Source organism: Acinonyx jubatus, chromosome D3 (genome assembly GCF_027475565.1).
Source record: "Acinonyx jubatus isolate Ajub_Pintada_27869175 chromosome D3, VMU_Ajub_asm_v1.0, whole genome shotgun sequence".
Lineage (NCBI taxonomy): Eukaryota > Metazoa > Chordata > Mammalia > Carnivora > Felidae > Acinonyx > Acinonyx jubatus.
The window spans coordinates 43,309,452-43,322,380 of record NC_069392.1 but is presented as its reverse complement, the minus strand read 5'-3'; the positions used below and the strand labels follow the sequence as shown (position 1 = coordinate 43,322,380).

General features: G+C 36.0%; 1 protein-coding gene across 1 annotated transcript in view; it reads right to left on the bottom strand.

Annotated features, from left to right (window-relative positions):
- Window positions 1–12,929, bottom strand: part of MIB1 (MIB E3 ubiquitin protein ligase 1) — a 126,726-nt gene that overhangs the window by 15,574 nt on the left and 98,223 nt on the right. Inside the window, exons 15-18 of the mRNA XM_027068624.2 lie at window positions 12,149–12,310; window positions 9,662–9,843; window positions 7,341–7,533; window positions 3,534–3,612 (exon numbers count right to left, since the gene is read on the bottom strand). Coding sequence (XP_026924425.1) covers window positions 3,534–3,612; window positions 7,341–7,533; window positions 9,662–9,843; window positions 12,149–12,310 — 616 coding nt within the window. The remainder of the gene's footprint in view (window positions 1–3,533; window positions 3,613–7,340; window positions 7,534–9,661; window positions 9,844–12,148; window positions 12,311–12,929) is intronic.

The window sequence follows — 12,929 nt, the reverse complement described above, 5'->3', positions numbered from 1 at the left end:
GCACTGAATATGTAGATTGCTTTGGGTAGTATCGACATTTTAACAATATTTGTTCTTACTATTCAAGAGCATGGAATCTTTTTGCATTTTTTTTGTGTCTTCTTCAATTTCTTTCATAAGCTTTCTATAGTTTTCAGTGTATAGATTTTTCACCTCTTTGGTTAGATTTATTCCTAGGTATCTTATGGTTTTTGGTGCAACTGTAAATGGGATCAATTCCCTGATTTCTCTTCCTGTCACTTCATTGTTTGGTGTATGGGAATGCAACCAATTTCTGTGCATTGATTTTATAACCTGCAACTATGCTGAATTCATGAATCAGTTCTAGCAGTGTTCTGGTGGAATCTTTTGGGTTTTCCATATGGAGTATCACGTCATCTGTGAAGAGTGAAAGTTTGACCTTCTCCTGGCTGATCTGGATGCCTTTTCTTTGTGTTGTGTGATTGCAGAGGCTAAGACTTCCAATACTATGTTGAACAAAAGTAGCGAGAGTGGACATCCCTGTCTTGTTCCTGACCTTAGGGGGAAAGCTCTCAGTTTTTCCAAGTTGAGGATGATATTAGCGTTGGGTAATTCATATATGGCTTTTATGATCTCTAAGTATGATCCCTCTATCCCTACTTTCTTGAGGGTTTTTATCAAGAAAGGATTCTGTATTTTGTCAAATGCTTTCTCTGCATCTGTTGAGAGAGTCATATGGTTCTTGTCCTTTCTTTTATTGATGTGATGAATCATGTTAATTGTTTTGCAGATATTGAACCAGCCCTGTATCCCAGGTATAAATCCCACTTGGTCATGATGAATAATTTTTTTAATGTATTGTTGGATCCGGTTGGCTAATACCTTGTTGAAGATTTTTGCATCCATGTTCATCAGGGAAATTGGTCTATAGTTCTCCTTTTTAGTAGGGCCCCCCCCTTTTTTTTTAAATAAAAAATACTTCAAGATCTTAAGGCTTGAGAATAAAGAAGGAAGATACTTTTTATAAGTTTTAACTAATATAGAATTGTAAGGTTGCTCACATAATTTTCTAAATGTACTTTCTATTGTAAACAGTTTGTCTCTAAAATTCCTAAAATATGTTGAACAATTCTCTTCCTTCTCTATCAAATTGATGTCATTTATTATGGAATTGTTTAGTAACTACTTGTTTAATGTAGTAGCCATGAAAATATCAAAAACATATCATAATGGGCTTTCTAATGTTATGTATCAGAGGAATGCTCTCCCATCCCAAGAGGAAATACCTAGTCAAAATTACAGGTTGTGGATTGTTAATTCTATATCTAAAGTTATTAACTAATTACAAAATAACATCCTGCAATATACCCTTCCTCATTAGCATGTATTATGAATGTATACTCCATATCTTAGTCTATGTACCAAGTGTCTTTATCGTCTCAAAAACAGGGGGGACAAAAAAACCCCAGGAGAATTGTGACAGGTATCCAGGGATAATTTATGTAGACAAGATGGGGCTTACACTCCTAATGGTGCTTGCACTGGTGGACAGAGAAGGATTATCAAGACCAATCTCATGTCAAGGCCCAGACAGAGCTGGGTCTGATGCTGGCCTATGCACGATGCACTAGGTAGGAGCAAATGCTAATAGAAATCTGGTTTGGGATTTGTCTTCAATCTGAGAGCACATTTTTTCCTTAAATTTAGTGGATTAAACTAATTAATTAATTTGATATGTAACAATTATTTGAAATTTTTTTAAGTTAGACTGTTATACAAAATCTTTCTACAAAAGATTTCTACAAAATCTTTCTTACTCCCCCCCAAAATGGATACAATCTCTCCTTCCTCTGGTCTGTCAAGGCATTTACACTCTTCAAGGCTTCAATACTCTGTTTAACATTACTGGGATATGGACTGCTTCACCATTCCTTGAAAGAGGGGCATTTTCCACCTCAATTTCATCTTCCCTAGCAAATAAATGTTTAACAACTTGTCTGTAAAATGGAGAAAACAATCTACTTCTTAGGGTTGTTGTGAAGATAAGTGAGGAAGTATTCTAAAAGAAATTAAAATGTCTGGTACCAGTCAAGAGCTTAATAAAAGTTAGCTATTCCTCTTGTTATAAAAGTTAGCTGTTACACTTGTTACATCTGAATACAAAGACAATGTAAGAACGTTGGGAAACTCCTGGGGAAAACACCACAATAAGGCCTGAGAATCTGTATTATCAACTACTCATTATAACCAGCTTTCAAGTCTCTTCTGTAGGTATCACTTTGTTCTATCACATGGGTCAGTAAACTACAGCCTACAGGCCAAACCCAACCAGGTCCCTGTTTTTATAAACAAAATTTTAAGGAAGAACAATCCCACTTATTTATTTACATGCTGTCTATGGTTGTTTTTGCACTACAATGGCAGAGCTGAGCAACAGGAAAGAGTTAAGTACTTACTACGGAAACCATGTGGCCTATAGAGTCAAAAATATGATTTGACCCTTTACAGAAAAAGTTTGCTAGCCCCTAGACTATGAAAACTTAAGTAACCTGAGCTCTTTTTACTTAAGACAGAAATCTCTTTCTACAAGCCCTCTGACAGTTGATAACAGCCATTATACTAGTCTTTGGAAAACAAAACCAATTACTTGAGGCAGAATGTTATAGGAGGAAACCTTGATCCTTTATTTAGTTAATTCGCTGCCTATCAGAATGAAAAAAACCACCAAGGTTTAAAACAAATCTATGTCAATTAAATTAATCTATCATATAATCTGTGTATTACTTAAATATTACACTGAAAATCAATACCTATTGACTAAACTATTTTATAATAGGAAACACCATGCTTTACTTTGAGCTCATTTAAGTAAAGTATAAGTTGTTAAACTTGTTTCAAATCCTTCACTGACAAATGAAACCAGCAAAGGGAAGAGGAGAATGTTGAACAGTGCATGAATTTGAAAAGAACAAGAGGGCGATATAAAAAGGAAGGGACTCTGAGATAGTATGTTTAAAAGGTATTTTAAAACATCATGAACTTTCAATATATCCTCCAAAACAGCTCTTTTAACATAACGACTAAGAAAGGTTAAGAAGGCCACACAGTATAGCCCCAAATAGTTGCTGTGGGTGATTCAGTAGTGGGGGAAAAAAGTATGCAGGAGAGGCAATATTAAGGTGAAGACAAATGAAGATGTGCTAATTTTATGTGAAAAGGCCTAGACTAAATGTTTCAAAATTCATTTTTGGAAATAAATTTCTATTGTGTGTGATAAGAGATCATTTTGTGCTGATACAAATGAAATCAAAATGTGAGCTGGTAGAACATAGCCTGTTCTGCCTTCTCTAACCTCAGAGCAAGGCGGGACATAGGTGACATTGTACATAGTACCAAGGAAGAGATGGAAGGTACTAGAAAGGCTGACCAATGTTTTTGCTCATGGGTTATATATTTAAAAAAACAAAACAAAAAAACAAAAAACAAACAAACAAAAAAAACCTCAAAGCTATACTTTGTTTCATTTTCTAGTTCTATGAAAACACCAAGGAAGTTCTGTACAGGCTACTTACTCTCACAAGCACACATGTGTCCACAAGGTTGAAAAAGAACAGCTGCTTTCTTGTCAGAGCATACTACACATTCTTCAATCTACAAAAAAAGAGGTTACAGCATAAGTGTGAACATGTACAGATAAATCCTGTAACTCTAACAGTTTCTTTTGTATCCAAGTGTATTTCCTCTATAAGGAAACACTCTTAGCACAGTGAAACTTCACACACTCTACTTCTCTGTCCCTGACTCTCTGGGTTGCTCATTTTTTCACCTTTATAAACTCTGGCCCTTCATAGGTTCTATTTCCATGTTAGTCTTCCTACCTATCCTAAAGAATGATAAAGAAAACTCCATTTCCTCTGTGGTCAGAAAGACCAGAATAGACTTTAATTCTCTTTTATTCAAAAATTACTTTGAAAGAAAAATAAAAAGAACAAATAAAGGAGTATAAAAATAAATCTAAGATAAGCTAGATTTCTAATATTAATAAAAAACCAGCCAGATTAGCAGACTGCTAGGGCCCAAGGGGAATTTTTCTATTTATCCGCATCCAAGGAACTCTACCCAACATGTCCTTTTCTGGGACCTAGTCAGTTCTCCCATGCTGGTGGGAGTCCATGGCTTTGGCCTGTTCTTTCTCTATAAGCTCTAAAGGCACAAGTCTTCCACTATCTATTCATAATATTCCTTAATTTCATCTCCTCTTCATCTCCACTTCATCTGAGTTTTGAGTGTGTAACTATTTCTCAACCTTGGCTCTTGGTTTTTTTCAACCCCATCCCACCCCACTGCCCTTGCATTTTTCACTTGTTCTCCCCCCTTCTGACACACATTCACATTTACCCATATCTTGTGACATTAATATTACTGCCCCAAAATGATGACCACCACTCATCTATAGTTTCACCTAACTAACCAAATTTTGCATGTGCTCTCTCTATGGACTTTCCCAATGTGTACCTTGCTATGTACATAGAATTTCTATAGTTGAATTAACAGGAGAAAGCAGTAAGATATGATTGGTTGGGACCTTTATATTTCTGGATTCAAATTCCAGTCCCAATAAGAACAAATTACCTAACACTGTTGAGCCAAAGTTTTTTTTTTTAAATCTAAATGATAAAGAACAAACCCTTCTTCACAGGGTGGTTAAACCAGATATTATGTATGGAGTGTTTAGTTAAAAAAATCTTTGTAGCTTTAACATTTTTCCCCCTTTGGATTTTTTTCCTCAGGTTACATTCCCAGGAATGAAATTACTAAATCAAAGCATGTTTTTTGCAAAGGTTCACAAATACTGTCAGCATGATCTCTCAAAAACATGAACCCATTTATTCAGCCTCCAGCAGTGTTTAAAAGAGTGTGCATTTTCCACTGTCCAGGATAGCATTTTTTAAATTTTATTTATGCTAATTTGATAGGAATGATTAATGGTAATTCATAATTTTTTATTTATATTTCCTTAACTGCTAAGGAGATAAAGCTTATTTACTCCCCCTTCCTCCAAATATTAGTTTTATAATTTGTTTGATCTTTAATGAAGATGTTCATTACTCTTTAACCACTTGGGGTCACTATTTCTTTATATTCAAAGCTCTGTCGATAACCTAGCAAATCTGTTTGGTGGGTATGTTACTTTTTGTACTTTTCTGCAAGTTTGAAAATTTTATAACTTGAAAGTCAAACTGAAAGCCTACTGATTCTTGGAATTCAGAAATGGTCTAGAAAGGTATGACAGCACATTCCTCCCTCTCTACCTGCTCCATCAATTTTCCCTTTGTAGACACTCTTGTCTGTGTATCATCACACGGGGGAAAGAGCAGGGACTTAAGAATCATGAGACCTGCATTTGATTCTTTGAGTATACTTCTTTGAGCTTCAATTTTTCCAACTGTGAATCCTAGAGTTAGACAACCAGTAAGGGTTATTCAGTATCTGGGACTCCACTTCTGGCAACCTGGGGCTCTGAACTCTGAACTTTACATCTCTCTCAAAGCACCTACAACATCCTATATGGCAAAGTAGATTTTAATCTATGTTTACCAGCACATTACCAGTTTTTAGCAGCTAATTATCATATTCATCTCTGTCCTGACTACAAAACATGTGCTCAATAAAGATTTGTTAAAATAAGGCTTAAGCCAACACAAAAAGTTTCAGGCCCTACAACAGAATGCATAGATCAATCTAAAAAATAAGAGAATGGCTTGAATTTTTACCCTTTCAGATTCTTTCCCAAACTGTTGCTTAGTGAGCAGGTAACTAAAGCAAATTATAAATACCAAGTAGAATGATCTGCATTAATCTATTAAGCAGAGATGACCTAGATAGAATGCATATAAAATGCCAACACAGCACCTGCAGTTACGAGACTGTCTGCACTGAACAGTTAAGTGTTGTTAGTTCATCCTTCCCACCTTTACAAAGAGACTAAGCAGCTATACACACCCTACTACTCCAAAATCCTCTATCCAAAAATAACTTCCTTGTAATTTTCCCGTGCCAAAAATTTTACCAAAGATTTGTTCATTTGGATCACAGAAAACATCTAGTTTTAGAAGGCTCCCTATGAAAATGTACAAAGCACCAGCAATGTAACACCTTTTAAGTCATTGCCAGCTAATTCATTATAAGAATTAGTGCCAGCTCCTTTCTAATTAATGAAGGTTAATGAACGGCTTAAGAAACATCAAGGGAATAATGAAGAGAATAAAAAGAGAACAAAAAAAAGAGTATAAGCTTTATAAATGAAACCAAAGAAAACCAAGAGATCTTTTGGTTTAAGCTACTCACCTTAAGAGAAATCATTTGTAAAAAACTTAAATCTCATTTTAACACACACACATGGAAAAACTAACAAGGAAAATCAATTATTTCAGTACAACCAAAATGGGTAAGACAATATAGTTATGATAGAGCACTAAGTTACACAGAAAAAGAATGAAACCAGAAACCTAGAAACGAGTAATACTTCTCAAAAAGTAGAGTCAGACAAGATAAAAAGTTCAGAGTAGATACAGAATTTGGCCCTTGCTAACAGCAAGATGACAGACAGACTTTATTTGCCTCTTGGTGGGACACAATACAAAGTGAGTACCACCATCTGTGAGAATTTCTTGCCAAAAATGTTTAAGCTGACCCTAATCAAGCTGTTAGATCTAACTTCCAGTTTACAGGAAACACAGAGGATAAAGAAACAAATTATACAACACTCTGATAAAACAATCAAATCCAGAATGTGTGACATTCTACAAAAAACAAACAAACAAACAAACAACTGGTGTTTTATGAAGATGAATGCAAGAGAGTCCGTGTACTGAAAAAAGGTGCAATATATAATAACTACAATGAAAAATGGGATTAAGTACAGCTTTAGGTTATAAAAGCAAAATAGATTGATTTTTAACTTCTATAGTTTCTATATACAAAGAAGGAAACTCAAAATTGTTTTCTTGATAAATATATAAATTATACATTCTTAAATTTAAATCATCCTTTTTTTTTTTTAAATGTTTATTTTTGAGACACAGAAGGAGCATGAACAGAGGAGGGGCAGACAGAGAGGGAGACACAGAATCCAAAGCAGGTTCCAGACTCTGAGCTGTCAGCACAGAGCCTGATGCAGCGCTCAAACCCACGAACCGTGAAATCATAACCTGAGCCAAAGTCAGACACTTAACCTATTGAGCCACCCAGGCACCTCAAATTTAAATCATTCTTAGAACAAAGTTTAACAGACATATGGCATCATATAATCTTATTTATAATTTATAATCTCAAAGAACTTCATAAAATGATAAAATACTGTATTAAAAATATATTACCTTTGTCCTTGACTGAACTTGTTCTTTACAGATGAGGCATTTCTTGACTCGTGGAGAACACAAAGAACAGGTAGCAATATGTCCACATGGGCCAAAAAGAGTATCTCTCTTCATATCTGAGCACACCATGCACTCTTCTAAGGTTTCAGAATCATTACTAATCATGGAAGGACTTCGAGAACCCACTTGACCACTAATAAAAGAAAATACTTCTCATCAATCCTATCAGAATATTTATATTACAACTTCATTAAAATATTTTTAAAACATCTAGAGCATCATTCGTATACATAAAAACAGCTTTAGTTATATTAAAAAATTAAGCTTTAACATCTGTATATGAAACACTGCATGCCATATTTTTCCATTTGTATACATCTCTGCATCTTTACAGGCTTCTGATACTATTTAAATTTCAAATTGAACAAATAGCTCACCCAATGGAAAAGGGTGAATCTTCTTCTAACAAAGAAACCAAAAACACTAGTTACAAAAAATTTAACATAAACAGTTTCACTCAGAATCTGTTACCTATAAAGAACCAGCAGAGAAGGGCATAGGAATAAAACACAAATTCTAGCTAGAGCCCACATTAGTTATCCTAACTACAGACAGAATGAAGCATCATTAGAGTCCACAACTGACAGGGCACTGTGGAAAATACGTTACTGCAGCTGCTGTTTTGACATTTCTTTAAATGTATCCTTAAGGGGCATAAAATTCTACTATGGAAAGACAGAACACATCTATAAATAATTGGATACAAGACACAGAAATACATATATATGACCAACTACAGCTATACAAAAGGGATACTCTGTTTCTACCATAATCTTCAGAAACTCATCAACATCCATACACACACACACACACACACACACACACACACTGGTTCCATCTTAGACCCCAGCATTAAAGTTACTACTGCAGGAATTATAGCGCTTTATATCTATATTTTTAGATATGCTCTGTCCTGCTGTAATAGAATTTTATGTTCCTCAAGGACACACTTAAAGAAATGTATATACCTCATATGAATTTCTCCATTAACAGCTCAATGTATAGATTCCAAAGAGATGTCATTTCATCTCCACACCCAAATTAAAAGAGAGGCAAGAGAACACAAAGTTAAGGGAAAACTACCAAAATGTTGAATGGCCAGAACCAGGTATAAACGGCAGTAATAGCTGCACAGCATTGTTGGGATAAAAAAAGGAACAAAATATACATACCTCTTTATATGTCTACAATATTTCATAATAAGAAAAGCAATTGTGTTATAAATAATTAAAATTACTGACATATTTTACTTTTAGAAAAAAAAAGACAAGTGTGAAATCATTTTTAGAGAAAACCCCATCAGGAATCGGTTCCTTCATGTGTTCATTCTTTCAATCCTTCAGTGATACTTAGTGAGTGAGTGTCTGTCAGGCACTGTACAAGGTGCTAGAATTATTACAGATTTTGTGTGACATACACCCCACTGGTGAGCATGTACACTGCCTCTCTTATAAAAGTCTACCGAGCACCTGGGTGGCTCAGCTGGTTAAGTGTCTGACTCTGGATTTCGGCTCAGGTCATGATCTCATGGTTTTTGAGATCAAGCCCTGCATCGGGCTCTCCACTGACAGTGCAGAACCTGCTTAGGATTCTCTCACTCTCTCTCTATCTCTGCCCCTTCTCCATTCGCATTTGCGCTCTCTCTCTCCCTCTCTCTCTCTCTCTCTCTCAGAATACATAAACATTTTTTTTTAAGTCTATTAAAAATTTCAGGGCACTTGGGTGGCTGAGTCAGGTAAGTGTCCAACTCTTGATTTCCGCTCAGGTCATGATCTCATGGTTTGTGGGTTCAAGCCCCACACTGGGCTTTGCACTGACAGCATGAAGCCTGCTTGGAATTCTGTCTCCCTCTCTCTCTGCCCCTCCCTTGCTTGCTCTCTCTCTCTCTCTCTCAAAATAAATATTTAAAAAAATAAAAGTCTATTACAATTTTGAATACATCTAACATTAATCACAGCAATTTCACTAGTACTTCTTCCTATAGATGAATTCCTCTAATGTACAGGAGCACTAGAAGATCAGGCTGGTTTAGAAAAGTTTCTTAGCACTTATTATGCATAAAGCATCGTATTTAGTAATGCAGAGAATAGGATACTAAGTAAGAGACACAGTGTCTGGAGAAAAATTTTTAAGGAAGAAAGCATCAACACAAGGAAGATGAGCAAAGACCAAGACAGTCTCAAGTAATCAAGTCCTCCATTATGAAACCACGTGGTGCTTTACAAAGAACAGTAAGTTTTATGACACGAAATGATACAAACCTGACTTTTTCCTTATGACACTTTGCCAGTGCTTTGCAGAGGCTTGGATCAGGACAGAGATCAAGCGGCGACTGACCTTTCTTATTTCGAATGCTAAGGTCAGCACCATTGGCAGCCAAAAAACAGGCAATAGATGCTGCACTCTTCTTCTCCGCCCCCTGGGTACCAAGTCCCATTATTAACTGAAATCAAATGAAAAGAGTCATTATTTTCCCCTTAAGAATCTGTTATCAGTTCTCACCCCTAAATGTGTGTGTGCACGTCTGAGTGTATATTATATAAAAATTATATTAAAATGTCTGGAAAGAACTCACAGCCTACACAAGTATGGAGGGCATTTATGAGCTGCAGTCCTAACATCCATTCCCCTTCACTCCAGTTTTCTCAGGAATATAGTATGAGGAATGATCCACTCTTTAGTTTTACAGGTGGACCAAAGAAGGCTGAGACCAGTCAGATATCCACTTCATCTAGGTGATTAGTTCAGGGATGACAAATCAGATCAATTAAGGTCAATAAAACTCAAGACCAGGACTTCTGATTTAAGATACTGAGGAAACAGTACTCTCATTTCTTTTTTTTTTTTTTTTAATTTTTTTCTTATGTTTTATATTTGAGAGAGAGGCAGAGAGCAAGTAGGGGAGGGGCAGAGAGACAGAGACAGAATCCAAAGCAGGCTCCAGGCTCTGAGCTGTCGGCACAGAGCCCTACGTGGGGCTCGAACTCACAAACCGTGAGATGGTGACCTGAGCCAAAGTCAGACACTTAACCGACTGAGCCACCCAGGCGCTCCAACAGTACTCTCCTTTCTACTCAATTTAGCTCTGGAGCTGTTAGCAACTGACATGAAATAGTAAGAGGAAAGACAACAGAAAAAAGAACCAACACCAAGGAAATCAGCCAAGAAAAGGAGAAGGCAATTAATCAGGTTTTGATTTCATCTGAGCTACTGACTCAAACATGTTATCAAACATCTGTAGAGCATCTGTAACAGACCAAGTACTATTTTTAGCACTTTCCATGAATTAGCTCATTTAATCTTTGTAACAACCTTATTATGGAGTTAATTATTTCACTCCCTCCTTTTTACAATGAGAAAAAGGAGGTACACAAAGGTTAGAGAATTCAGCTATGGACATAGAGAAAGGTGGCAATTCTACAACACTTGGTCTCAGACCCCCTTTGCAGTCTTAAAAATGATTCTAAAGTTGGGGCGCCTGGGTGGCGCAGTCGGTTAAGCGTCCGACTTCAGCCAGGTCACGATCTCGCGGTCCGGGAGTTCGAGCCCCGCGTCAGGCTCTGGGCTGATGGCTCAGAGCCTGGAGCCTGTTTCCGATTCTGTGTCTCCCTCTCTCTCTGCCCCTCCCCTGTTGATGCTCTGTCTCTCTCTGTCCCAAAAATAAATAAACGTTGAAAAAAAAAATTAAAAAAAAAAAAGATTCTAAAGTTTATATGGAATGGTCAAAGACTTAGAATAAGTCAAACAACTTTGAAAAAGAAGAAAAAAGTTGGGAAGACTTATACTACCTGAGTTGAATGTTTACTATAAAGCTACAGTAATTAAGACAATAGGGTTGGCATTACATACCTAAAGACACAGATCAACAGAACAGAATACAGGATCTAGAAAGACTTCACATAATATGGTTTATCGATTTGGGACAAACGCACAGCAGGCAATTCAGTAGAAAAAGACAATCTTTTCAACAAATGGTGGTGGAATAACTGGAACATCCACAAGGAAAAAAATGAACCTTGATCCATACCTAATACTATATATAAAAATTAACTCAAAATGAATGGTAGTGCTAAATGTAACAGCTGAAACGTCATAAACTTCTAGTACAAAAGGGGAGAAAACCTTAGTGTCCTTGGGTTTGGCAAAGATTTTTCAGATAGGATACTACACAAAAAGTACAAACAATGACAGAAAAATTTATAAATTAGATCTCATCAAAATTAAGAACTTCTGCTCTTGCAAAAACTCTATTAAAAGAATGAAAAGACAAGTCACAGACTGGGAAGAAATATGTGCAAATCCCATAAACTGATAGGGAACTTGAATTCAGACTCTCAAAACTCAATAGTAACAAAACAGCTCAACAAAAGAATGCACAAAAGATGGGAACAGACACTTCATCAAATATATGTAAGTACAAGCAAATGAAAAGATGTTCAATATCAGGCAGTGGTCATTAGGGAAATGCAAATCAAAATCCCAGCCTAGCACTACACACTCAACATGAATGGCTAAAGTTAAAAAAGAACAACCAAACAACTTTCAACTTTCACTAAGAATTTGAAGCAATGTAGTTAGAATTAACTATTGCTTAGTTCACACACTATATTTCTACATATGCAGTTCTGAAAAAATATTTCATCAGATTAAATTAGCCATAAATTTAAGATCTTGCATTAAAAGATACTTCCAAAAAAAAAAAAAAAAGATTCTTCCAGTAGTACTGAATTAAAGATTAATTTACTCACTGTGTTTTTGGATGGCTCCCATGCAGCATCAACCTTCCCCACATCCTGCATATCTTGGAGCTGACGTAGCTGAGACAAGGTATGGTGCCTCAGAGCTTCGTGCAAAGGAGTATCCCCATCTTTATCCTGAATATCTAATTTGGCACCTGCACGGACCAAAAGCTAAAAGAGAAAGACATCTCATTTGCTAAGGTCTCTCTGGCCCACAAGAAATTACAACATATCTAAAGTAACAGTGACAGAGCCCTGGACCTACCTGAAGGGGTTTGCCACTAAAGCCAATTATTTTTATGTTTTCGCTTGCTACTCTCAAAACTTCTGTGTCTCCTTTACAAATAGTGATGAGCTCTGGTTACTCAAATATATCGAATCAGAGAAAACAGAAAGAAATGAGAACCAATTCACAGACTCCAAGATCAAGATAACTGGGAGAAATTGAAGACTTTTTTTCTCTTTTTCTTTCCTTCCTTCCTTCTCCTTTCTTCCTTTCTGCCTTCTCCTTCTTTCTCCTTCCTTCTTCCTTCCAAATTTTATTTTTTAAAGTAATCTTTAAAGTAATCTTCATAATAAATGTGAAGTGTTCACTAAACTACAACCTCTGATATAAAATGCATAATTGATATAGTTCAGTAGATGTTTTAAGTAGCAAATATAACTTTGTAGTTAAGGCTTTGCTTATGGTACTTTTTAACGACTTTCTACAAATGCTGTCAGAGTTTTAGAAAAACACCATAATCAATCTCAAGCATATGGTCTTACCTGTCTTGGCAAACGGCTATTT